The sequence below is a fragment of the Neohortaea acidophila genome (assembly GCF_010093505.1).
Source record: "Neohortaea acidophila strain CBS 113389 unplaced genomic scaffold BDY17scaffold_2, whole genome shotgun sequence".
In the NCBI taxonomy this organism is placed as follows: domain Eukaryota; kingdom Fungi; phylum Ascomycota; class Dothideomycetes; order Mycosphaerellales; family Teratosphaeriaceae; genus Neohortaea; species Neohortaea acidophila.
This window is the reverse complement of record NW_022985511.1, coordinates 1,256,043-1,281,628: the sequence shown is the minus strand read 5'-3', so window position 1 is coordinate 1,281,628 and position 25,586 is coordinate 1,256,043. Positions and strand designations below refer to the sequence as shown.

Here is a 25,586-nt window from a genome sequence, read left to right as displayed (position 1 = left end):
AATGCAGCATGAGCGCCAGCATGTGCCTGTGACGGCGTTGGCCTTGGTCGGGGATGACTGGATTTTCTCCGGACAAGGCCCGTATCTTTACATCTATGGATCAGATGGCACAACACACCGGAAGATTCGAGTGTTCGAAGGCCAAGCCATTCATGGAATCGCCCTGAGTGCAGACGACCTCGCTTCGGCCGCCTTGATATGGGGCGGTTCTCTCTCGCGCTCGCTATCCATCGACATCCAAGATGGAAGAATCGAAGCCTCCCTCGGACCCGTCCAAAATGTACAGGACTGGATTCTCGACGCGGCCTTTGCCCCGTCTTCCCACTCCTTAATCGGCCTCGTCACGGCGCATAATGCCCTCGCGACCATCTCAATCACCCGACCTGCCCATGCCAAATCACCTACGCCCCGGCCGAGTCTCCAACAGCGCGTACCCGGCTCGAATTGCATCCTCTACTCCGCACACATCTTATGGCTAAGTCCATCTCACTGTCTCGTTGCGTCAGGTACTGCCTTTGGCGACATCATTGTTTGGTCAGCGTATCTCGAGCATGACTCTGAAGTTCCATTGCGCTCCCACACTCATTTCACTTTCGCCGCTCATGAAGGGTCGGTGTTTGGCGTTCGCCTATCCTCCCAGCTTAAAATCCCCGGATTTGGATGTGAAAGAGTTCTGGCCAGCTGTAGCGATGATCGTACCGTCCGAATCTGGGATGTCTCGAGTCTGCCCATGGAGTCCAGCGCGGCTGGCGAAACCCCTCGAGATACGGGCTTTGGCGCGAAGATTTCTGAAGACGCACTCGCTCCGCGGTGCCTGGCCAAAGCCATGGGTCACATCTCCAGGATCTGGCATGTTCGATACGCAGCTGGGAAGCATCGTGACGAGACCATGCGCATCCTATCGTTTGGAGAGGATGCTTCCGTCATTGTTTGGGCGCTGCAAGCACGGGAGCAGCTGTGCAGCCTCAATCAGTTGCGTTCAATCAAGGCGCACTCTGGAAAGAATATATGGGCCGTTGCAGTGCACGACAGTCGCGGCTTGCTTGCTACCGGTGCCGCGGATGGAGCGATTGCACTGTACGAATCACCCGGCAAAAGTCTCGACATTCATGAAATTGCACCACCACTCTCGCTCGAAAGCAAAGGCAGTGACGCATACCGCACATATGGATTCGTGGGTCCCAGCACCGTTCTAGCTACTACAGATCGTGGCGGCGTGGTGCAATTCCACCTGTCCGGTGATCAACCGTTGCATCCCATTGAGATCTCATCGCCTCTCGCAAGTCTCCGAGGCTACTCAATCATGTCGAATGTGTCCGCTTTTGGGTTCATTGGCGGAAGTGACGGCGCCATACATGCATTCGATCGTGGGACTGCTCAACTTGTAGGACTTGCGCAGGTCGGCAGCAAGGTGGCAGGATTGTTTGCGTGTCGCCCCAGGTCAGACTTGCTGAACCTCCTCGCAACTACAGTCAACGCAACCGAGGCTCGAATATTACGTCTGGACGGTCCAGATCCGTTTCGCTCGCCATCAAGGACGACAATGTTGCAGCTGCCAGAAAGCTTCGTCGTCACCAGTTTCGCGTACTACGAAGACGAGTCGTTACGCTATGCAGTCCTCGGCTCCCGAGGTGGCGCAATCGCAGTCTACTGTCCTTCTGTCGATGGGTCGAACCAGCTAGACTGTTCTATAACGATCAGTGAAGCACACAATGCTGAATCCGTTACAAGCCTGCGGCTAGTCCAACAGAAACGCACTCCAGGACATGCCGCAAGACACTTCCTCTTCTCCACAGGCCGAGACGGCACCTTCGCCGTGCGTGAGCTCCGCCACTCCAACGCCGCAGTGGAAGTCATCACCCTCCACCAACTAGCCCTCCCCTTCGGGCCCAACATCGAAGGCCTCAAAATGCACGCCGACGACAGCAGAGTGTGGACCTGGGGTTTCCAGAGCAAACACTTCGTCGTCTACGACGTGATGGCGCAGCGCGAGATTATGCGCGTCGAGTGCGGCGGCGCACATCGGCAGTGGGCGTTTGAACCGGATTTCGACGCCAATGGAGGGCGGTTCGTCTGGACGAAGGCGGGGAGGCTGTTCCACGCCCAGCAGGCTGCACTGCCTTTTCGTCTTTTGAACGAGGGGGGCCATGGGAGGGAGATCAAGGCTGTTGCTGTCTCCTCGGCCTCTGCTGAGATAGGATCCGTCATCGCTACTGGAGCAGAAGACACGGACATTAAGCTCTTCCGGTATGAGAAGAGCGGTGGTTTTCACTGTCTGCAGACGTTGCGGAAGCACAATACTGGTGTTCAGCACCTAGCCTGGCATGGAAACTACCTGCTCTCCAGCGGAGGATTCGAGGAGTTTTTCGTGTGGAGGGTGAGTGCAGGTGTGCCCTATCTAGGCATCGGAGTTGCCTGCGAGTCTGCACATCCGCGCAGTGGAGCTTCCGATTTGCGGATCATGGGGTTCTGCGTGGACGAGGATACACGTGATGGAAATCGTGGACTGCGGATTACGATGGCGTACTCGGACTCCACGCTGAAAGTCTGGGCATATGAATCTGAGCAACGGACGTGGACGCTGATATCGGCCGGTGACTACTTGACCTCGTGTCTGACGCAAGTAATGGCGACGACTGACCATCGTTTCATCACCGCTGCCACGGATGGATACCTAACAACTTGGAGGCATCAGCAGCAACAGCAGCAAAGTCTAGACTGGCTCAGCAGACACAATGTCCACCAAAGCGCCATCCACACCATCGCGCATCTAGAACTCGCGGACGGAACGTCGTTGTTCGTGACCGGCGGCGACGATAATGCAATTGCTATCACAAGATGCACTCCGGGCGAGAGCAGCGACGACACGGGTATGGCTACTTTATTGATTCCCCGCGCTCACGCGGCCGCTGTGACGGGGGTTGCGATCATTTCCATACGCCCCAATGGAGGAGAATGCCAACAAGTGCAACTGGTATCAGCGGGCATCGACCAGCGCATCAAAGTGTGGGAGGTGGAAGTCGACGCGGTTGGAGCAATGCGAGTGAAGAAAGTTGCCGATGTCTTTACTGCCGTGGCGGATGTGTCTGGCTTGGAGGTCTGGAGGGGTGAAGAAGATGGAGTCAGCGGAGTGCTGGTTTCTGGGGTTGGGATAGATCTGTGGAGGATGCCGTCGGCGAGCGCGTAAGGTGTGGGTGACATCGAGCGGTGTTGAAGTTGCTCCTACAGTGTCTGCGGGCCTTCCTTCCTTGGACTTTGCCAGGTGTGGTGATGTGATGCCACTGTGCAAACGAGCGGTGTCGTCTCGAATAACTGACGTCAAAGCATTGTGCACGATCGCGCCGCGTGCGTGAAATATGTTCGACGCACGCGCGCATCGTGACTAGCGACAGGTAGCGTGGGCGGGAGAGAGCGGCAACACTCTATGCCAAACGTGGTATTTCGAAAAGAAGAACACCTGCAGTCCGTACAACGTGCATCCGCGATTCCGGCGGGAAGGTTGTGATTGCTGCTCACGATGCATTACGTCGTGTCTCAGCAATGCAGCACCACGGCTCAATGTGCCGGCGGTAGATTGAAACCAGGCCGGCGGGCGAGCGATGTGGGGAAAGGCTTGCTGCAAGTCATCTTCTGCCCTGGGCAGAAAGCTGCGTCACGAAAGCCAATTTGCGTGGGCAAAGTCCTGGAGGAGTTGACATTCGACGACGAAGATCCGCAGTGAAGCAGAGTGAAGGGATCTTCATATATATAGGATGTCGGACATGTGGTCTTGGCATGCTTATGCTGATCATGCAACCCGCGGGTGTTTCGCATGGCGAGAGAGAGGATGATCTCATCAGAACGCCGGAGCGCTTGGACAAGGTTTTTGCCTATAGGATTCGCAAGTCCTCAGATGGACTGCCCAATTTGGAGCCCACCGGCACCGGAGTGGAGTCTAATGAGGCTGACGACACTGCTGCCCATTCTACAGCGCGCGCGTATTGAACCGGAAAATAAACACCCATCGAAGGTCGTAGCGCATACTGTCAGACGTCAGTTTGGACAACGGGTTCCTACGATTCGAGACGAAACCGTTTCTCGCGATGTGGAAGTATGCCTCCATCCATCCGTGCATCGACGTCGCTGATTTTGCCGTTGGAGTGGTGAGGTGGTGAGTCTAGGCCGGCTGGCACACCACCCTTTTGCAAGCCACGATGCAGCTCAGCTGGAGGGCCAGACACGAGGGTATTATTTGACGTCGAGAAGTCTGCGTAAGGTACGCGAGCGGCAAGGCTTGGTAGTCGGCGTCGTCGTATGGTGAACGGCAATGCGACGACCAAGCATTATATTGCCTTGGATGTGCGGTGATGGGAAGCCCGAGGCTGCGCGGAGAGATGGAGTTGGACAGAGATTTTAGAGTTCGACAACATGCAGCCAAGCCAATCTCTTGGCTGTGGAGGAGGAGTCGCGGCCTTTAGCCCTAGATGCCCCTATGTTGCTCCAGACGCTGTTTTGTCTCCTGTGAAGGGCACATCTAGTGCTACGATGGAGATGCAACGTACGTCTGGCGCAACCGCGATATATCAATTGTCAGCCGCGTAGTGAGATTTCTGGAGCCTGCGCAGAAAAGGAGGAGCGGGAGGGTCCGGGGTCGATCGCTTGCCCTGCCTGGCCGGCCGCTAGCCGCATTAGGCACTAGCGGAGGGACACGCCAAGCGATTGCGTGGCAGAGAGGCTTGCGTAAGACTCTCAATCGTCGTAACCAGAGGCGTTGTCCGCGGGCCTTTGTACTCGTGGCCGTGCAAGACCGACACCACGACGGAGACCAAGAGCCTGTTCGCTCCACTCGCTCTCGCTGTCTCTACCTCACCTCACCACACCACACCTCACCCGTCCTCCATCCCTCCTCCTCTCTCCGTCTACTGCGACGGGCACATTCACGGTGCAGGGACAGACCGATCGACACCTCCGCCGCACATCACCTCGGGGGGCGAAGCAGACTTGCGCGGCTGTGCATACCCCAGCAAATCCCTGCGCTGCTCTGTCGCCATCCTCTCCTCGGCCAACACAACCACCACGAATTCTCCTCCTCCTCCTCCACATCACGACCATTGCCTTCGCATCCTCCTCACCACACTCCACTCGCCTCCGCAAGCATGGCAGACAACAATGGCGTGCCGCGAAGAAAGCCCGTCCCTCACTCCGCACAAGAGCTCCCCGAGAACTGGGCGCAAGAACTGACGGCGCAATTCCGTCGGACCCTCTCCACCAAGCGCATGAATGAATTGAGCAGTCGCTCGCCCTCTCAGCGTCGCCCGTCGTCTCGCCGAGTACCCACCGATATTGTCGTTGAGCGCCGACGACGCGACATCGCCTCTCCTCCTCCGCTTCCACCATCCCGACAGGCTCCTCCTCCTCCCCCTCCTCCAGCAGCAGTACCAGAAACGCCCGCTGAACCCTCAAACACCTCCACCGCCGAATCCTCAGACATCGCCGCCGACTCGCCACCCGCATACGCCTCCCTCAAAAACATCCCTGCCGTGCCTACCGCGCCGACCGATCAATTCTCGCGCCGCTTTCGCAACTACCTCATCAACCTCTCCTCCACGCCTGTAACATGGGAGAACCCCGGCCTACTCGACGAAGCCCTGCGCGTCGTGCCGCTCCAGCGGATCTACGACGAGGCACAGGAAGAGGCGGACCTGCTCACAGCCGAGGCGGCTTCATTAGGCGACAACATCCTCCCCGCCTGGGGCTACCAAGACTGCGTCATCCGCGCTCTCATGAAATGGTTTCGCCGCGACTTCTTCGAGTGGGTCAATAACCCCAAATGCTCCGCCTGCCGCTCCCCCACCATCGCGCGAGGAAGAGCCGCCCCGTTACCCGATGAAGCAGCACGAGGCGCGAACCGCGTCGAGCTCTACCAATGCGCCCACCCTCAATGTCAATCTTACGAACGTTTCGCCCGATACAACGATGCCTTTGTCCTGCTTCAGACGCGACAAGGCCGTGTAGGCGAATGGGCCACCTGCTTCGGAATGCTGTGCCGCGCGCTGGGTAGTCGCATTCGATGGGTATGGAATCAGGAAGATCACGTCTGGACGGAGGTGTACAGCGTGCATCGCAAGCGTTGGGTGCATGTTGATTCTTGCGAGGAAGCGTGGGATGCGCCCCGTCTTTACACTGAAGGTTCGTCATCCCCCCTACTCCCCGCCATCTACATACCATGCTAACATATAAATCAGGCTGGGGCAAGAAGCTCTCCTACTGCATCGCCTTCTCCGCCGACGGCTGCTGCGACGTCACCCGCCGCTACGTCCGCAACCCCGCCACCCACTCCGTCCCCCGCAACAAAGTCACCGAAGGCGAACTCCTGCACATCATCCGCGAAATCAACGCCCTGCGCCGCAAAGACATGGACAAGAAGCAGAAGTTCCAGCTCAACGCAGAGGACATGCGCGAAGACGCCGAACTCCGCAAGTACATTATCGAAGCGCTCGCGTTTAACGTGAGTCGCATCTTGCCTGGTGGAGACGGGGAGAAGGCTTCCATGCGCGGGCTCGATACCGCTACCATGGCTGCCGCCGCTGCGCGGAGGGAACGCCGCGGTGGCGCGAGTGGAGACGCGGACGCGGCGAAGGCTGCGGAGCATGCGAGGGGCGCTGCTGGCGACGCAGAGCGCGTGCGCCGCGCTGGCAATACTACTGTTGGCGAGCAGCGGCCGCCTGGGAGCAATGGGCAGAGTCCTCCGCGGAGGGAGCATCATCGTCGTGCATAGAGGCGTTGCCGCTCGCGTCTGCTTGCTAGCGATGTCGTCTTGTTCTTTTTCTATTCCTAGCACTGGAGCGATTGTGTAGCGAATGTGCCACTTCCATATTGTCTTTATTACTCCTTTCTGCTCCCACTTATTACTTGTCTTGCTGGGCTCGTTTTGATCACCCTTGCTGACGCCATCGCTGCCCTTTTCACATGTCATACGCTTGAAGGGTAACCTGGCTTGCGTACAGTATGAGCGGATTGTAAGACAGCGATGATATCTACTGAAGGGACATGAAACTAGCGGCACGACGAGCGTGTCGTTTAAGTAGTAGACTCCTTGAATGAGAGCAAGCAACTAAGGTATATGCTCTCAATTGCCTAAGAATCATCCTCTCCCTTTCTCTCATCTTATCAACTCCCCCCCTCAGCAACCCTCTCGACAAGCACAACCTCCAACGGCGCATCCTCCCCATCCTCCATCTCCCTCTCCGCCTCATCGCCACCCAAAACCGCCAAACCCAGAATAGGCCGGTACTTGAACGTACACCACCACCGTCTCCGCCTTTGTCGCAGGCCATCACCCTCCTTCCGAACAGCAAGCTGCATCCCCTCACCGTCACCGTCACCGCCTGCTTCCTCTGCATCAGCAACGCGCAGCCGACTAGGAGGTAGAAAGTCACTCTCATCCGCGCTGGAGGCGTCGTCTTCCAAAATCCGCGCACCCTGGCCCTCGAGCTCGACCTCCGTAATGGTACCGGCTTGATGGCGTTTGATGAGAGCGCCATCAGCAGTCAAACCGCTGCGATCCGCGAAAGCGACTTTACCCCCTGCGCCGCTCTCGCTTTTGCGGCGTTTGTTTTGGTCTCCTCCGGCGGCGGTGGCGGCGTCTTGATCGCCCGCTTTTCGCCTCCTTTTCGTGCTCACGTTAGTATCCCTGCCGCCAGCAGCAGAAGCAGCGGAATCGACAAAATCCACTCCCAAATCCAGCATGCTTAGGAACGAACTTCCGTAGATCCAGAGTCGCTCCTTGTCCCACACCGCGCCCATCACGCGATCCCGGATTTTGGTGAAGTCGGGTGGGAGGAGGGAAGAGGGGTTGCGACGACTCCAGTCTGTTAGTCGGCCTGCTGCGATGTCGAATTCGTAGAGTTGGTGGCGGGAGGTGAGGATTAGGAGGTGGTGTTTGTTGGTGTTGCTTTGGGGTTGGTCTTCTTGTTCTGGGGTCGGGTAGTGGCCGTTGGGTAAGTTGGGGTTGTGAGCGTCTTCGATTGCTTTTGGCTGTGTGTTCGAAGATGAGGATTGGCGGGTAGGACGGAACGTCATGATCAGTGGAGTCGAGTCGAGTTTAGGCAGGAGGTTGTTGGCGGGATTCTCAGTCCAGGTCTGGGCGTAGAAGGCGACGAGATCTTCATCGTCGTCGTCTGAACTGTCCGAGTCGGAATCCGAGTCGGAATCAGAAGACGATAATTGAGCCGCAGCCTTACCCACAGCAGGAGCGAGTGGGTCTTCCTCGCCCTTCAACACCCACGAATCGAGATTTCCACTCAAATCACTCGCAACCAGTACGGCACTATCGTCCGAGAAGACCATCTGCGTCGTAGCTCGATCGTACGAGCGGAAAGCAGAGTGCAAATCGACCGGGCGATGCCTCGTCTCGAGCTCCGCGACTTCATTCAAAAGCTGCGATTGCTTCGGCTTCGCGGGATGCGGTGCGAAGCGCGCGACGTAGATTTCGTCGTCTGTCGTCGCCGCTGCGAGCCACTTGCTATCCGGGGATATCTTCAATACCCGCGCACCGGCGTCCGCGAGTTCGTGGGGAAGCTCGAGTTTGCGGATGGCGAGGTGTGCCTCATGCTCGGCTTTGCGCTTGAGTTGGAAGACTTTGATTGCTGTGCTGGTTGAGGCGGCGAGGAGTCGTCCGTCTGGGGACATAGTCACGCTTCGAATGTCGTCTTTGGTGTCGAGGCAGATGCGCGCGACGAGAGTACGGCGTTTCTGTGGCTCCGGTGAAGAGTCCACGCCGGCTCTTTTGGCAATGTGCCAGATGGAGATCGTCTTGTCCCACCAGCTGGCAAAGAGTCTGGCTTTGGGTGCGCTCACTAATGGCGGAGATTGCGGGAGAGTTGGCAGGAACCGAATGTTCTCTTTGCCATACTCGCGGAGGGGTGTGATGACGGGTGCAACGTCGCTGCTCCCTGAGACGACCACGCTCATGCCTTTGCTGTCGAAGGCGGCCATTGTCTTCACTTCGCCGTGGTGTAGTCTTCGATGGCTCGTCTTGGCCCAAGTCTTCCTCCCACGATCAACAGTCTGGCGATAGACGGCCAATTTGCCATCGATGCTTCCCGAGAAGAGCGTCTTGCCGTCCGAGCTGGAGATCAAATCGAGACAATCGGATTCATGGCCAGCGATGCGTTGAGAAAGCGAGTATGTCCTGCCGTCCCAGAATCGCACCTCTCCATTCGAGTCGCCAGACACGATGTCGCCATTCGGCAGGCACTTCACCTGCCACACCAACGCCGTCTTTGGCGCACCAGGAATTCCAGCCCCAAGACTCATATTTCTCAACAGCGACCCGTTCCTCGCATCATACACCCTCATCACCCCGTCGGCGAAGCCCGCAACAACGCGCTCCCGATTCTGCCACGCAACACACATACACCTCGACTTCTTCCCACTCACGCGAGCCAAGAACCGCTTGAACACAAGATCGTCTCCAGCAGTAGAGAGCAGCACAAGCGTCCCATCACCACACCCAGCAACAATCTCCTGCCACCCAGCCCGCTCCCTCTCCTCCTCGCTCGCCTCTTTCGCAAGTCTCGCCCGCGGCTGCGCAGCAAAACACCACACCTCGGAGAAGTTCCCCGTGCTCCGCCTCTTCACCCTCCCACTCCCCAGATCGAACTCGAGCACAGCAGGCGAAGCCGAAATCCCAAACAGCCGCTGCTGCCCCACACTCACTCCGCCATCACCCTCAATCACCTCATCAGGTCCCTGCGTCCAAAGCAACCCATCAATCCCCGCCGCATCGCCATCCGAGGAGTCCTCTCCCCCGGCCGCAAAAACCGTCTCCTGCACCCACAGGCCGCGCTGCGGATTCCAAATCTCAATCGTCCCGTTCGAGCGCCCGAGAGCGAGTTTGAGCGCGGGAAGCGCGCCTTCAGACCCGCCTGCGCTATCGCTGGGCCGGGAGAAGGCGAGGGCGCTGATGGGGGAGAGGGGGTAAGGGACGAAGCGGGAGCGGTGGATGTCCATTTTGATGTGTGGATGGTGTTTGCTGGATCATGGTCTGGCGTATATTTGAACGATAAATTGCGTGGGCGAGGACATGGTGGGTTTCGTGGAAAGAATGCTTCGAAGGTGCGGGTGGAAACAAAATTTTGGGTTGAAGTCCGATCTAATCTGCCCGATCTAATCTGGCAGGGCTGTCACGTGCCTTGCTGGAGTGCTCGCGCGACTCGTGTGACACCTTCCACTCTAGTCACGAACAGCAGAAATCATGGAAGAGAGTAGCAAAAAGTCATATGTATAAAACCATGGGTATCTCACCGCCTCCTTCTCTTCGAAAGGAAGCGGCCTATTCAGCTAAGAGAGTTCTTGACCAAAGCCATCCCTCTCCTCCGCCGTGACAAGCGTGCCACTCCACTCCACCATTTTCATTCTTAATGAAGAGAAGCAAAACAAGACCAGAGGCCTCGCTTTGGGGGAGGAGATGATGCGACGCTTTTTGATGTCCGTCTCCCTCCTTTCCTTGCCTTCCTTCCTTCCTCGTACTCCAGTTACATTAGTGACCCTTTTTTCCACGCCGCTCGTTCGGACATTTCTTTGTTGATGCCGACGACGCTGACGCGCGGTACAGATGCGGGGGGTGATGGTAATAAAAACAACACAGAGACTGATGCTTCAACGCTTGCAAATTGTAAAAGTGATGCGGGACCGATGCGTGCCGCCGACGACGAGGGATGGTGTTTCATTGCACCATCTGCGCCTGCTGCATGTAGTGGTCATACTGCTGTGGCGGGAAGTGCAGATCCTGCGCGCTCGGAGGCGGCGTAGGGACGCCGACGATCGGGAAGCGCTGGACCAGCGCCGCGTTCGAGTGGTTGCCGTACTCATTCGACTCGCAGTAGTCCTTGTCCGGGGTAATCGGAGGCGTGAGGATGCCGATGGGGATGGTGTGGAAGCCGGCATGCTTTTGCGGAGTCTGGGGAGTGAGGTACGCGTTCTCGGGCGGCGTCTGGTGGTGATGCACTTGGATGGTGGGAAGCTCGTTGACGGGCGTTTGCACGACGCGCGTCGCCAGTGCGGCTTGACGGGCGAGGAACAGGTCGATGGTCGTCGAGACCGATGACAGATGGGGCGACGCGTACTTCCGCAGCAGGGCTTGCGAGGGTTGCGAGAGATGGTTGGAGAGGCTGAGGATGACGTTGGCGTCGTACTGTGCCGACCAGCTTCCGTACGGAGGTTGTGGCCGGTCGAGGATGCACCGTGCTAGCGCCAGCGAGCACCGCGCCATCATCGACGGCCGAAGCGGAATGAAGTCTTTGTGGTAGAGGGCGAGCTCGAGGATGTAGCAGGACATGTGTTCGACTTCCGGGTCGAAGGAGACGTCGGCCATGGCCATTTGCAGGAAGCTGGAGACGGTCGGGTGGCCGACCATCCAATTCAGCGTCTGCAGCACATGCCACTCCATCTGGGTGAACATGTCGTCGTCGTAGAGGGAGCAGCACATCGACTTGAGCTCTCGGATGGTCGGCACTCGTTCCTTGCGATCGCCGTACTTGGCGGCGATGAGGAGAGCTGCACATCCGACGAGCTGGTAGTGTCGCTTGTACACCACACGTTTCGAGCAGTATCGATCCAGCAGGTTGACGGCGAGGTGCAGTGTCTCTGGGAGGAGGCCGAAGGCGTGGTGGGCTTCGAGGAGGAAGTCGAGCAGGTAGGGTCGCATGTACCATTGGATTTCGGTCTGGATCTCGATGGACTGGATGTCGGGCATCGTCTCGAGCTCCATGGCCTCCATGTGATGAAGAATGTCCTCTTGGTATTCGTTCGCCGTCACCTGTGTCAACTCTTCGGCCAGGGCCTTTTGTTGTAGTCGAGCAACTCCTCGTTGTCTCTCGCGCTCGGCTGCGGCTCGGGCGTAGATGCCCTCGTCGTCATCGTGGCTCTCCACAAAGTAGGAATCACAATAGCCGTAAGTCGGGAAGGGTTGCGGCGGTTGGAACGCCTGGGCGTGAGATCGTTCTGGTTGGTAGTCCATGGTTTCGATCGGATCGGGTTGGGTATGGGATTAAAAGGAGTGGATGTCAGTTCTCCGGGATTGACAGTTGGTAACGAGTGTCGGGGTGGAGTGAAATGAGCGAGAGTGGTGGTGAGTGATGGTGTAGAGAGTGTGAGGCCGGTGATGTTGGCCGGACGAATGATCGTAATTAGTTGGGAAAAGCAGGTCCAAAAGAGTGAATGGTCTAACGACAGGGGTCCACCGAGCGGGTGAAGGTCTTATGAACCGTCACCACAGGCAGCCTGGGAGGAAAGGGGTCAGCATCCGGTCGTGTGCAGTGTTGTGAAGAGGGATGCACGACGAAAGGCTAAGCTGCATACCTGGTGAATTAGATTACAGCGGACGGGCAGTGTGGCGTTAGGCGGTTCGGACGATCGTTTGCTTCCTTGCAAGCCAGGGCAAAGAAAGCGTGCGAGGGTGGAATGCGGTAGAGTCGGTCTGGACAGCCCGGTGATGCGGCGTGGCAATCTGCGGAGAGCGAGCTAACGCCTCCACGGGTGCTGGTCGGTGCTGCGGGATGACCGTGCTGGGAGAGGGTCTAACGGGGAATGTTCAGCAATGACGCTCGAGGATAGGCAAGGTGAGGCGGGGCGGAGAGGCCTAGACTTGCACACTGACCTTTGACGATGGCAGGACGTTTTGGGATGGCTGAGACGATGAACGCTGCAGAAGCAGAACGCTGCAAGACTGTGAGGAGGGGAAAAGTCAGCACTGATGATTCGTAGGAGAAGCAAGCAATAGCTGTGTGTGTGTGAAGGCTCTCCAGGCCAGTTCCGGGTGAGTGATAGGCGGTGGATGGGGAGATGTGGTTGGAGCAACGCGGCAATTTCCATGTGGAATTGAACGAGGCGTGTGGGCGAAGGAATGCGTAATGAGTTGCCGAGATTGCTGAGGCAGCGGTTGGATGGTGATGGTAGGAAGGACGTGCGTTGCCAATCACTGCCACGCAATGTCGTGCCGTTCTGATGAACTGAACTGTTTCTTGCATGCAGTGATTGTCTGGTGGCAGGTTGTTGTCATGACGTTTGAGTGATATCCTCACATGCCTCCATTGGACATGTGATGATGCTCGTGTGAAGACCAGATGAGATGGGCCATGGCTCTGGGTGATTCAAGACTGCAGTATCGTGATGCACCTCTTGTTCACCAGCACCATCTCTCGCTCAAGTGTTGTCCACCGTACCATCATAGCCTGCTTGCTTCCCATCTCGTTTGACTGTCGTGTGCTCCAACATTCCAGGAGCCGGAGGGGAAGGTGCAACCGGGTGTGGAGGAATTCCAGCTCTTCAACACACACACATGAACATCACACCATCAGCTTACCTTTTGCAATTCGAGAATGGTGGTGCTGACGAGCGGAGGAGGTGGGTTCGAGGTGATGACGGTGGTGGTGTGAGGTGGATGAAGGAGCAGGACTCGGTCGAGGCACTCTACGATCAACGAAGAGGGAGAGTTCCGTTCGGCAAAAAGCGGATCGACGCTGACGGGTACCTGAGACAGTCTCAAACAAGAGTGTCAGAGGTCACGATACCAGCGGTCGAGGTGGACGGCAAGACACGGAGGTGGTGTGTGTCGGGGTCCAGGAGAGGGAGGAGAGGAGGGAAGAGATGGTTGGCAAAGCGAACACGGTCTTTGACAAACACAACTCCTGGGGATGACGAGAGGAATCAAGACTCCATGGCAGGAGGGGGGTGAGGAGGGGAGGAGGAGGGAGGGGGATAGATAAAGAAGGGGAGCGAAACGAGCGAGGGTGAAGGTTGGAGAGACACGTCCGGTCAGCGCACGCACGCACGCACTGTACGGCTGGATTGCCTGGCCTGCACGCTGCTGCACCCTCGAAACGGCACGCCCGCCCGCCAGCCCAGCAGCAGCACGCCGCCACGCTAGCACCGCCGCGCGCTAGACGCCCGCCCGACGGACGGGGGTGAAGGGAGAATGATGATTGAAGCGACCCACTCCACTCGCCTCCAGCACCGCGCGCTGCCTGCACGCAATCATCGCTCATCTCGCCAAATCCACGCCTTTCGCTCCTGCCGCCTCGACTGCTACACGCTTGCACACGCCTCGCCCGTGTCTTGCTATTCTTCCCATTTCCCACTGATGATCGCAGCTGGCTCCGTGTCTTACCTTGCCTCAAGCTACCCTTCATCCCTCGACCTGCGAGGGCCGTGCAGATCTTCGGCCCCTCCCTCACACACGGATCTGACCTCTGAGCGCCTCCCGTTTAGGGAACCGCGGGCCCTCGTCTCGTATCGTCTCGTCTCGTATCGTCTCTGTGCATGTGTCTCCCCTTACAACGAGACACCACCTCTCGTGCTACCCTTCCCGCCCCACGATTCTCCTCATTCTTTCTTCGGTTCTCCGAAACGCGTGTCTCCATCTGCCCACACTCTTCCCTCTCGCTCGCCGTCTTCTCGACGTGGCGGATGGAGCTGTGGAACACACGACGGGCTACTACACAGATCGGTGCCAAGTCCCACAGAAATCCGAGGCAGAGTTCGTGTCGTCGAATCAAGTCGCGTAGGCCCCTTCACCTGCTACTGCAGCTAACACCCTTCCCGCGCAACGCTGTCCGCCTATGAAGCCCTCCCGTCCACGCTTCCCCTGCCCTGCCCGCCCACAATTCCCATTTTTTCCCCTTCCAACTGTACTCCTCGCCGTTGCCCACTGAGACTCTCGCTTCACCCTCCGGCGCCGCGGCGGCATCGCACACGCAACGGGCGGGAAGGAAGGGCCCCACGGGCATCATCATCCTACCCCACCCGGCAGCAGATTGGCCATCCATGCACGCCTTTAAGCCTGTTCGGCAACGCGACGCCCGACTCTGCACTCTCACGCGTTGTTGCAGTCTCGGCGCGCCTGCTGCTGCAAGTGGATGGACCACCGCGGCTCCGCACTGACGGTTGCCCCCGTCGTGCATGTCGTTATTTCGTGTATTATACGGGGAGGGGTTTGACATAATTATCATGTATCTGGTACCGACCACGCCTGGGGCGTTCTTCTTCTTTCAATCGTCAAAAGGGTGTTCTTCACAATTTCCCCTTTGAGGAGGAGCACTCTTCTGCATCTGCACTCGTCTGGCCGCGGTCCATTCGATGCACGTCGATTGTCGGGATGCATTGCCTCCTTGATTGCAGATCTCGAAGAACTCATCCGATGGCAGCTGCATGCAGCAGGAGTGCTGGTGTGTTCCCGCCAACTTTTGCCCCATCTCCGTGATCCAGATCTCGACACCGGATCGCCGGTGTGCACCGCAGGACAAGGGGACAAGGCAAGCTTCTCACGTTGTAACCACCCAAAACCTCCAGTGCTGGGATTTCATCTTCGGCATGCACCCCCGGTCTGCCGCGCCCGGGATGCTGCACTCAATGCTGCATTCCCGTGTACACGGCATGGCATGTCTTGTCATCCGACGACAAAAGTACTTTCCACTTTTTCCTTCATCTTCTCAACGACAACGGTCTCGCCCTTGCTTGCGAAGATCGAAAGGCACGTCATCAAAAGCACTCCATCCACCATCCCCTAGAAATAGATAGCTCAAACGGTTTGACGAGACGCACACGTCGCTTCCACACAAAGACGATATTCTCCATGTGAGACGTCTGTGTCGCCCGACTCGTCCAAATCCTTTCTCCTTCCAGACGCTCTCCCTTCCCTATCCAGCAACGGACTGGAGCCCTCGAAATTGACCCAATTCAAGTTAGAGTGAGACAAGTGCACTTTCGGGTGATGGAGAGCTGCATCCGCTTCGGCAAACACGCGTGCGCGCCGCGACGCCAGGCCTTGGCTGGAATTTGGGCGGGGGGGCGAGCCGGCAAGACGCCTTCAATTTACGCGTGTGTCGCGTGTGCGCAGAGCCCGAGGCCCAGAAACTTTTTTGGGGGCGCGGCCATTCATCCCCTCCTTCGGCAAATCCGCTCTCGGGCCAGACGAGAGGGCTGGCTTGGGGGCAGCTGAATGCTCTGCATGTGTGCATTGGAGACACGATCCCGTGCATTGGTCTTGTTGTCTAACGCCCCCTCGCACCACCGTGTTGGCCGAGGGGAGAAGCATCAGGTGCGGTAGTATGGAAATTGACTTTGGGGGCCTCTTACTCTGGCGGATTGGCACATGCGAGTGTCAGTACGAGGGGGTACCAACAGTACGTAGCGAGCTTGAAGGGGTTAGAGAACGCGCCAGGCCGATTCCCAATGTCGTCAATGCACACTCATTCAGGGAGGAAGGCCGGAGTGACATTGGCAGACGTCGGCATCTCTTGCCCTTTCGTGCCTTTGCTGCTCCAATCTGCCAACCGCCGCTCAACCATTGGCTTCCAGCCGTCCACGAGATACGACGATCATCCATCCTCCGATCCCATTCAGTAAGACACCCACCAGACGGTTACATCCATGCACAGTATGCAATTAATATCGGCCCGGGGTGAGATGGCGTGCACGCAAAAAGATGGGCACGAGCGTGGGAAAAGTTGGACGACGATCCGCGTCGGGGTTGTGCATGCATTATCCAGCATCAGCTGAGGTCTCCGCGAGGCCAGAGCTCCTGCTTGACTTTGGCGCTGTCCGCCTCTCCCGCGCCCCGGTCAGCCTGCTATTGCTGTTTTGAGCAATTACACCACGCGCTGGTGTCGCTGCCATTCCGCCGAAGACATGAGGGGAACAATGCCATGCCAGTGTGCAGGACTCCGCACTTGGATGCTACGTCTCGTCGTGTGTCCGAAAGACAGTCAAGAAGAATCTCGATGTCAAGAAATCTAAATAATGAACAGCAGCAATGACGATGCACCCGTAATGAGCACGAGCGCCACCCCAATCTTCCCCTGTCCAACAAAACCGGACCGCCATCTCACCCACGCAGGGCCAAACCCTGCCAACACCGCCCCGGCCCATCTCATTCATCATGCAAACCCCCACATGGGCAGAAAAGGCTACACTCCAGTCATTCCCATTTTTATCAATCAACCACAAGCCCAGGACGGACAGAGCTCCAGGTACAGCACACCTCCGCCCAGCCCGATCTCGTATCCCCCGCCCGTCCACAAACGCGCCATAATCAACACCCCTACCACGCGCAACATTTGACTTCCCGACTTACTTTACCCTTCATTCAGCTTACCTTTCCCCTTCCCTTTCCCTGATGCTATGCCTGTGGCTGTTGGCTCATCATCCGTTCTGGCCTTCAGCCCGCCAGCCAGCTTCCCTTTTCCCCTTGCACACGCCAAGTCTATCAGGTACATCCCCTGTCTGCCGCCGTCGCCGCGGCTGCTGGGGTCTTTTGACTCTTGACTACCGCCCGCTACGGCTGGGTAGCTTCAACATGACAAGAGGGTTCATCCACACGCGTTGCGTTTCGAAATTGAACTGCCGCCCCCGCGTCTTGCGCACTCTGACTGCTGGCTGGCTGCCTGGACCCCGATGTCTTAGAGCTTGCTTGCTTGCGTGATATGAGCTGCGGTACCTACCAACCTACGTAAGACACAGGGACCAGGGTCTACTGGACGAGTGGAGCTGGCATTTGGGCCCCTGGTCCGTTGCGCCGGGCTCGGCATGTGTCGTTCATTGCTATCGTCGGCATGATTTCTTGCCGGGCTTATCTTCGTTTCCTTGACCTGGTCGTGCTCATGGAGGATGAGCAAGCGTGGGTATGCATTGCTACGACCTGTGACGTATCGATAGAATGGCAGGTGATCCAAGGTATTGCTTCATCTATCTGCCACAAGTCCTAGGCAAAGAACGCCTTCTTCGCGCGTTTCTCCGTCTCAGACGGCCGCCCGCGTTTCCTCTTCGCCGTATTCGCTGGCATCGGAGTGAGCACTCGCTTCGCAGCCTCCCCACTCTCATCCGCAGTCTTGACAATCTCCTTGATCGTCTGCCGTGACAAGCAGCCGTCAATGTGCGCGTTGAATGCTCGCTCGTCCGCGCCCTGGGGGATGGAGCAGATGGGACATGTCCATTGTTCGGGCGTGGGTGCTTGCTGCTTCTGCTGTTGCTCCTCCTCCAGGTATGAGCGCCAAGCGAAGCCGTTCGCATACCGTCGATAGTCCGCCGTCGTGCCGTCTTGATCTTGATTCTGCATTTCTTGTGACAGCCGCTCCAGTTCCTCCGCTTCCTCTTGCCGCTCTTGTCGTGCTGCGTCTTCGAATTCTTCGTCCGGCCAGACCTGCCAGCCGTGCTCGTCCACATCTACCTTACTGCTCCCTCCCTCCTCCGATCCAGCTCGGCGTGCCGGCTGTCTCGCGCGGCCGAAAAAGTCCACCTCCCCCTTCTTCACGCTGACCAAATGCGTGCATCTCAGCCCCATCAACCGCAGCTTCATCCCCGGCATTTCCTTCTCCAGCTTCGCAAGCATGGGCAAAGCGAAGTGATACAAGTCGTCGGCGGTAAACACGGCTTTCGGCGGCTGCACCTGCCGCGTAAACACCTCGTACGTATGCAGCTTGATCTTCAACACCAGCGTGCGCCCTTTGAACTCCGTCCGTTGCAGATCCTTTTCCAGCTCGTCGGCCGTTCGGCGTAGTTTGTCGCGCAGCTCTTTGGGATCGCTCATGTCGTGGAAGGTGCTTTCCGTGCCGACGCTCTTGCGCTCGAATTCCTCTGCTGGGCGGATGTCGGTGCGTCCGAGGCCTAGGTAGACGCTCATGAGGAATTGGAATGCCTTCTCGCCGAATAGGCGGCTGAGGTAGTGGCGTTGTGGGTAGATGTCGCCGCACGTCTTGATGCCAATGGCGTCGAGCTCGCGCTCAAACACCCGTCCTATCCCGTTCACTTTCCGCGTGGGCAAATCTCGCATGAAAGCCAGCACGCCCGCGCGGTCGGCGGCGAGTCTGAACTGCCCGTTCGGCTTGTTCTTATTGCTGCAGATCTTCGCGAGCTTCGCGTTCGCCGCAATGCCCGCGGAAATGGTAATGCTGCACTCCCGAAACACCTGCTCGCGCATCTGCGCCACCGCATCCTCGGGCTGCATGTCGTGCTCCTCGCAGTACTTTGTAATATTCAAGTACGCCTCGTCAATACTCGCCGATTCGAAGCGCGGATCGTATTGCTCCAGCACAGCGCGCACCTCCTTCGCCTTCGCCGTGTATTTGTCGAAGTTCAGCGGGAGGTGGATGAGCTGCGGACACAATTTGTCCGCCACGAACCCCGCCATTCCACTGCGACACCCGAACTTGCGGGCTGCATAGTTGCACGTCGTGAGCACGCCTATACCAACCGCGAACGGGAGGTCCTTCAGCTCCGGCCGGTCCAGCTCTTCCACGGCCGCGTAGAAGGCATCGCAGTCGACGTGCACCACCGCCTGACTCAGGTCCCGCCCATACTCCAATTCCGCAATATACTCGTCCGCCTTCTTCTGCTCGCTCTTGAGTCCTCCCTGGGCTTCGATGCGTTCCAGCTCGCGCTTCTTGGCTAGGATGCGGGCGATCTTGACCGTCAGGCTTTTGTCGCGGCTCTCCTCGTTGTTGAAGAATTTGCTGCCTTTGGAGGCGTTGTAGATGATGTCGGCGACTTTCTTCTGGTCCACACCGTCTTGGCCGGATTTCGTCAGGGAGGGGCCGAGCAGGGAGTATTTCAAGGTCTTGTGTTGGGTGCTGGTTGGAGGCTGCTCTGCCGTTTCGGCGGGGCGTGGAGGGGTGGCGGTGTCCTCCTTTGTGCCGGTGTCGTCTTCGGCCATCGTGGCATTGTTGCTGAAGATGTTATTCCATTTGGTGGGTGCAGACAGGAAGGATGATACAAACAAAACGCGATACACGTCGAGGTGGTGATGCCTTGCGCCACACTATCGAAGCCTAGCCACAGCCCCGCGCCACATTCTCGCTAGTCTCGAAGGAGATGGAGACGGCGGGACTACGTTCGATCGTCAACAACAAGCGACCACAACACATAACACCATCGCTCGCCCTGCGCGATACAGCACTCAACTCTCTTGTTGGATCTGGGAGGTACTGTTCCCGGGACAAGGCCTCGTTCTGCAACCGGGATATTGGACACCTACGCGCCGGATTCAAGAGGCACAAGCCGAACCACAAATGCCACCCCGAGTGTCGATGAAGCTGCAATGATCGCTTTGCACTCCTATACATATTCGCGGCCTCTGACAACCCTCATGCGGCAGCGGTAACGCAGCAGACCGGCTCGATGTCCTCTGACCGCACCACCCACCCTCAGCGTCCACCACTCAAGCCCTCCCTGTCCTCGAATCGTACCGCTCGAGTCCCTGTCGCACCTCGAGTCGCCGCCCCAAATGCCACTGTTTCGGTGAAAGCTGTTGCTTCTCAGCCCGTATCGACTGTGAGATCAGACCCCCCGGGCTCCCGGGTGAGACAGACGCCGACTCCCGTCAAGGATGTCTTTGCAAATGGCAACATCACCCCGCGCTCGTCTGCGCGGTCTTCGCGGCCGGGCAGCGCCAGTGCTTCTCCCATGGGCACACCTAGGCAGAATCCAGTGGTCGCGGCTGGCGCAGGCGAGAAGAGAGGATACTTTGTCGCGAGGGAAGGCACAGCGGGCAGCAAACCTCAAAGTATGGTTGGAGATGGTGGACGGGCACAGTCGCCTTTGGTCAGATCGCCGACACTGTCTGACTTGAGTCCGCCGTCAGAGAGCAGGAGTTTTGAAAGCCGCTTCTTCCATGCTAGCGATGTGGCGAGTCAGGAGCCCGTGGTCAAGAAGCCGGAGCCGCCCAAGAAGGCGCAATTCTTCCACGCGGATGGCATGCAGGAGGCGGAGAGTTTCTCGCCGGCCGCTGCTTCGTCGTCTCCTGTTCTATCTGCAGTCTCTGAGCAAAAGTCGCATGGCCCATGGGTGCGGGCGGAGAATGCGGCGCCGGGACCTAAAAGTCCCCCGCCGATATTATCACCCGCGCTGAGCGCTCTGTCGGCCACGTCGCCATTCTTTGCACCCGCCAGTCCTATTTTACCAGGCCAAAGACGCTCGCCATCGCCCAGTAAGGAAAATATTCACCTCTCGTACCGGAAAGGCGTGTCGCAAATCATCGGAACGAGACCAACCCCGGCCCCTCGATCAACCATCACAAGCGCCGACAACGTCCAGCTCGCTTCCCTGCACGAGCGGCAAGGCAGCACAGGTCCTACTGCCGCAAGTGTGGGCCAACACACAAAATCGTTAAGTGTGTCCTCCGCACGACCGCCCAGCGCATTCTCAGGACATCGAAAATCTACAACAATAGAAGACACGGACCCTCTAGCATCTCCCCTCATCCACGAGATCAAAGCCGTGTCTCCTTCATGGGCTCCCAAACCCCAATCAGACTTACCTTCCATCGACACATCCCTCGAGTCGCCGGGCAGCCTACCTCGCTCCGAATCACTCACCTCGACCAAAGCCGTGTCCGAATTAGCAGCAGAGGCTCGACGGGAGCGGAAAGTGCTCGATCTTGAGATTTCCAACAGCTCCCTTCTAGCCATCAACGCAAGTCTCGAGCGAGAAGTACGCCGGCAAAGGGCAGAGTTGAAGAGCTTCCGCCGCCTCTCCCGCGCCGGTCGCTTCTCCTTCGCCCCCGCCGACAGAGGCGGATCAGGATCCGCAGATCTCGGCGCACTAGCAGAAGAAGACGAAGAAGACGGGGACAACATGTCCGACGGCGACCTAGACGACCTAAGCTCCGACGACGAAGACGAAAGCACCCTCTCCTCCGGCGAACCGCTCAGTCTCTCCGCCCAAGACCGCCTAGCGAAAGACGAAAAGCGCCTCAACGCCGATTTGGAAAAACACCGCGAACTCCTCGTGCAGAGCCAGGCGATGAACCAGTCGCTCAAACGCTGCATGTATGCCACCGAAGACATGATTCGCGAGGGCAAGAAGGCGCTCGAGTACCATGTGCGCGTCTCGGATGTTAAGCTCGGTGGCCGCGTGCTGAGTACGCATGATGATGGCGAGGTGGACAGGAGGGAGATTGAAGTCGCGGATGAAGCGGAGGGCGATGATTCCGTTGCCCAGGCGAGGACCTTCTTAGACACATGGACGAATGTCGGGGAAGCGAGTGTCGGCAGCAGCGAAGGCGGCGATCGCGACTCGGGGATTGAAGTCGATCGCCTACTCGCTTCGGCGGGGACCAAGGGCGCAGGCAATCCATTCGCAACCGAGCCCGGCCGCCCGCCTGGCCTTGTGGATCTCGGGAGGTTTGGGAGTTTCTCGTAGAATGGGAGACGCTGGCCGCTGCCTTCTGCTTGAAGGCCTGGTTGTTGATGTCGGTTGCATGGGCTGGGCTTGGATGGATTGCTCCTCGTGATACCCTCTTTCGTTTACTCTTTTTGGCGTGTAGGATATACCCCCTGTCGAGAGCAAGGTTAGATGATGAAGTGTTTCTGCATTTTCCACTCTACAATCTTGACTGCCTTTCGATTCATTGGCTTTAAGTATTATGAGGATAAGGTGTTGTGGTCTGTGTTTTGTAGAAAGAAATCGATGTATGTGCGATCGTCATACGCCGTGAAGTAGAAGCCGAGGTTTTCGAAATTCCAACCTCACCTCCACTCAGCATCGACAAACCATCAACCCAGGCACGACACAGACCCAAATCTACGAATGCGGGCGATGTCCATTAATTATCTCAGGCTTGGAACTCTACATCGACTGTATCCCGCCGGTACTGCCGCACCTGAGGCCAGCAGAGCTCATCCCGACACCTTACCTCAACCCTAACCCTTCCACCTCCACCACAATGGACATAACGGAACTCTCCTCCTCCCTCTGGCACACTCTCGGCCTGCAAAACAAGCAAACCCTCTACCTAGCCCTCTCCATCCCCCTCCTAGCAATCACAACAGCCACAGCCCTCCGCACCCTCTCCTCCTCCTCCCCCAACCCACACCCCTCCCAACCCCCCTCCATCCTCCGCGCTCCAGACCCATCAACCCAGAAAGAAGACCCAGACGACCTCCCGTACCCCCCCAACGCCCTCCCCGGCGCCCGCGACGTCCCAACCCCCTACGGCAGCATCCGCGTCTACGAATTCGGGCCCGAGAATGGGCGCAAAGTCCTCTTCATCCACGGCATTAGCACGCCGTGCATCGCGTTCGCAGGCATGTCGCGTCTCCTAGTCGAAGAGCGTGGGTGCCGCGTCATGCTTTTCGACCTGTTCGGCCGGGGGTACTCCGACACTCCTGATCCGCAATTCCATCGCCAGGATATGGCGCTCTGGACGAGCCAGATTTTGCTTTGCTTGAGTTCTAGTCCGCTTGCTTGGTGTGGGGGTGGTGAGCGCTTTACGCTTGTCGGGTACTCGCTTGGTGGCGGGATTGCGACTAGTTTCGTCTCTTGGTTCCCGGAGTTGGTCGAGGGGTTGGTGCTCGTTGCGCCTGGGGGCTTATTGCGCAGAGAGCGGGTGGCGGCGTCGAGTAAATTGCTGTACGGGAACTTACTACCGGATTGGTTGGTGAGGTGGGCTGTCGGCCGGCGGTTGAAAGGGAGCGCAAGTCCGCCTGGCATCGGGCGGAAGCGGGAAAAGGGAGCAGAGGAGAACGACACCACGGGAGCGGGTGACGCAGCAGAGGCGGAAATCCCAGGCCACCCAGCGAACGCCGCCGACTCGACGGCGCTCATCTTCCCCGATCGCCCGAAGGTCTCCATCGCGAATGCCGTGGCGTGGCAGGTCGATGCCCACCCAGGCTTCCTGAAGTCCTTCATCTCCTCTATCAAGTACGCGCCCGTCAGTTTCGAGCACGAGCGCTGGCGAAGTGTAGGCAGACGGTGCTCCGCGCGGAGAGCAGCGGCCGCGGCGGCGGATCCTTTTGACGACGAGACGTTGCCTGGTCTGGAGCAGAACCAGGTGCTGATTATTTTCGGGGCGCAGGATGAGGTGATTATTGCGGAGGAGACGGGGGAGGATGCGACGGCCGTGCTGAGGAGGGAGAATGTGAGGATTGTGAAGTTGAAGGGCGGGCACGACGTTCCGGTGGTGAATAGCATAGGGTGCGTGGATGCGATTTTGGATTTCTGGGATGATAGTCCTGTGTAGATGGGTTGTATAGAATAGATTGAGATATATACATGGACAGAATTGAACATCCCTTGAATGTACATCATCGACGAGGCGGCGCTCCTTTCTTGCTGCACCGGTGGCGTACACGAGGCATGGCTCTGATACATGGCAGGCTGCGGGAGAGCGGCCGGTCTCTCACAGCCTCGAGACGAATCCATTGGTATCAATCTGGAACCCATCAGCACCCACACCGCAAAGACGGAGAAAGGATGGACTCACCTTCATCAAGTAATCCCTCGTAATCTGCTCCACCTTGATCGTCCCCGCCAGCGCCATACACAGACTCACCTCATCGCTCAACAACTTCAACATCAACTCCACCCCCGCCTGCCCCTTGTACGCCAGCCCCCACAGCGCCGGCCTCCCCACCCAGCAAAAGTCCGCGCCCAACGCCAGCGCCTTGAAAACATCCGTCCCATGCCGGATCCCGCCGTCGACGTGCACGGGGATCTTGCCTTGCACGGCTTCCACCACTTCAGGCAGGGCGTCGATGGTGGCTAGCGCGCCGTTAAGTTGACGCCCGCCGTGGTTCGAGACGACGATGCCGTTGACGCCGTGGTGGACGGCGAGCAGCGCGTCTTCGGAGGTGGCGATGCCTTTGAGCCAGACTTCCATTTCCGGGAGGCATTCTTGCTTCAGCCAGTCGATGTCTTCTTCCCAGGTTAGGGTTGGGTTCGGCGCGTGCGTGTGGAAGGTTACGGGGCCTGTGGGCAGCACTCTCTTGTCTCCGTCTGTGTATCCTCTTGCAGACGGGCGACGCTGCATACTCGGGCGTGCGGCTTTTTCCCTCCCGGTCTCCTCATCGCTCTTCTCCCCACTATCCCCATGCTCTCCCGGGGGAAAATTGCCAATCTCCAAATGCGGCGGCAGCGTGAATTGGTTCCGGATCTCCTCGTTCCTCCGTCCCAGCATAGGCGTGTCAACCGTCAAAAACACCGCCTTGAAGCCCGCCTTCTTCGCCCGTGCAATCAATCGCCGACTATGCTCCTTCTCCTCGAACAAATACAACTGCAACACCTTCGGATTCTCCCCTCCCTGCGCCGCCACCTCCTCAAGACTATGCGTGGCAAATGAACTCAACCCCATAGGCACTCCCGCCGTCATACACGCCCGCGCAGTCCCCAGCTCACCATCAGAGTGCGCAAGGCGCTGCATAGCCGTAGGCGCCACGCCAAACGGCACAGAATTGCGGAACCCGAAGAGCGATTTCGAGGTGTCGATGCGGGAAACGTCGCGCAGCACGCGCGGCCGGATGCGGTATTTCGCGTAGGCGGTGATGTTCTCGCGCAGCGTGGAGTTGCTGTCGGCGCCTTCGTTGTAGTAGTCGCGCGTCTGCTTGTCCATGCGCTCGTGCGCGGCGGCTTCCAGCTCGGCGATGGTGAGGCAGTTGAGGTCGTGGGTGGAGGCTTTGTCGGCCATGGTGGGCGACGACTGGGGACTCGATTGCGGATGTGGGGATGAGGGATATGGGCTGTGAAGAATTGTCACGGAAAAGAGGAAGGGAGAGATGTGGAGGATAAAATGCTTCTTCCAGAGCCGCAATGCATCATCGATGATCGCATGAGCGGTC

General features: G+C 58.1%; 9 protein-coding genes across 9 annotated transcripts; 4 read left to right on the top strand and 5 right to left on the bottom strand.

The window, feature by feature from the left end:
* Position 1: 1 nt before the first annotated feature.
* Positions 2 to 3,187, top strand: BDY17DRAFT_321297 (WD40-repeat-containing domain protein; the record flags this gene model as incomplete). The annotated part of the gene is made up of 1 exon (XM_033736598.1): positions 2 to 3,187. The coding sequence occupies one exon, from the start codon at positions 2 to 4 to the stop codon at positions 3,185 to 3,187; it is 3,186 nt and encodes a 1,061-aa protein (XP_033593079.1).
* Positions 3,188 to 5,135: 1,948 nt separating this feature from the next.
* Positions 5,136 to 6,757, top strand: BDY17DRAFT_321296 (uncharacterized protein; the record flags this gene model as incomplete). The annotated part of the gene is made up of 2 exons (XM_033736597.1): positions 5,136 to 6,168; positions 6,225 to 6,757. 2 exons carry the CDS (start codon positions 5,136 to 5,138, stop codon positions 6,755 to 6,757), a joined length of 1,566 nt encoding a protein of 521 aa, XP_033593078.1.
* A 392-nt stretch (positions 6,758 to 7,149) lies between these two features.
* BDY17DRAFT_246720 (quinon protein alcohol dehydrogenase-like superfamily) lies at positions 7,150 to 9,993 on the bottom strand (the record flags this gene model as incomplete). The annotated part of the gene is made up of 2 exons (XM_033730752.1): positions 7,150 to 7,496; positions 7,563 to 9,993. 2 exons carry the CDS (start codon positions 9,991 to 9,993, stop codon positions 7,150 to 7,152), a joined length of 2,778 nt encoding a protein of 925 aa, XP_033593077.1.
* An 850-nt stretch (positions 9,994 to 10,843) lies between these two features.
* Positions 10,844 to 11,971, bottom strand: BDY17DRAFT_242297 (cyclin-like protein; the record flags this gene model as incomplete). The annotated part of the gene is made up of 1 exon (XM_033730384.1): positions 10,844 to 11,971. A coding segment is annotated over one exon (1,128 nt), but the record flags the coding sequence as incomplete, so codon positions are not given.
* A 1,306-nt stretch (positions 11,972 to 13,277) lies between these two features.
* On the bottom strand, positions 13,278 to 14,362 carry BDY17DRAFT_80124 (uncharacterized protein). The gene has a single exon (XM_033738723.1). The coding sequence runs from the start codon at positions 14,169 to 14,171 to the stop codon at positions 13,545 to 13,547; it is 627 nt and encodes a 208-aa protein (XP_033593075.1). The 5' UTR covers positions 14,172 to 14,362; the 3' UTR covers positions 13,278 to 13,544.
* A 3,378-nt stretch (positions 14,363 to 17,740) lies between these two features.
* BDY17DRAFT_307973 (uncharacterized protein) lies at positions 17,741 to 19,687 on the bottom strand (the record flags this gene model as incomplete). Its single annotated transcript, XM_033735158.1, has 1 exon — positions 17,741 to 19,687. One exon carries the CDS (start codon positions 19,685 to 19,687, stop codon positions 17,741 to 17,743), a length of 1,947 nt encoding a protein of 648 aa, XP_033593074.1.
* Positions 19,688 to 19,877: 190 nt separating this feature from the next.
* Positions 19,878 to 22,397, top strand: BDY17DRAFT_291611 (uncharacterized protein). Its single transcript, XM_033732688.1, has one exon. It carries the CDS (start codon positions 20,152 to 20,154, stop codon positions 22,171 to 22,173), a length of 2,022 nt encoding a protein of 673 aa, XP_033593073.1. The 5' UTR covers positions 19,878 to 20,151; the 3' UTR covers positions 22,174 to 22,397.
* A 119-nt stretch (positions 22,398 to 22,516) lies between these two features.
* BDY17DRAFT_291610 (Alpha/Beta hydrolase protein) lies at positions 22,517 to 24,025 on the top strand. The gene has a single exon (XM_033732687.1). The coding sequence runs from the start codon at positions 22,697 to 22,699 to the stop codon at positions 23,990 to 23,992; it is 1,296 nt and encodes a 431-aa protein (XP_033593072.1). The 5' UTR covers positions 22,517 to 22,696; the 3' UTR covers positions 23,993 to 24,025.
* Positions 24,026 to 24,151: 126 nt separating this feature from the next.
* BDY17DRAFT_245232 (L-lactate dehydrogenase) lies at positions 24,152 to 25,435 on the bottom strand (the record flags this gene model as incomplete). Its single annotated transcript, XM_033730612.1, has 2 exons — positions 24,152 to 24,184; positions 24,236 to 25,435. 2 exons carry the CDS (start codon positions 25,433 to 25,435, stop codon positions 24,152 to 24,154), a joined length of 1,233 nt encoding a protein of 410 aa, XP_033593071.1.
* Between the last annotated feature and the right edge of the window lie 151 nt (positions 25,436 to 25,586).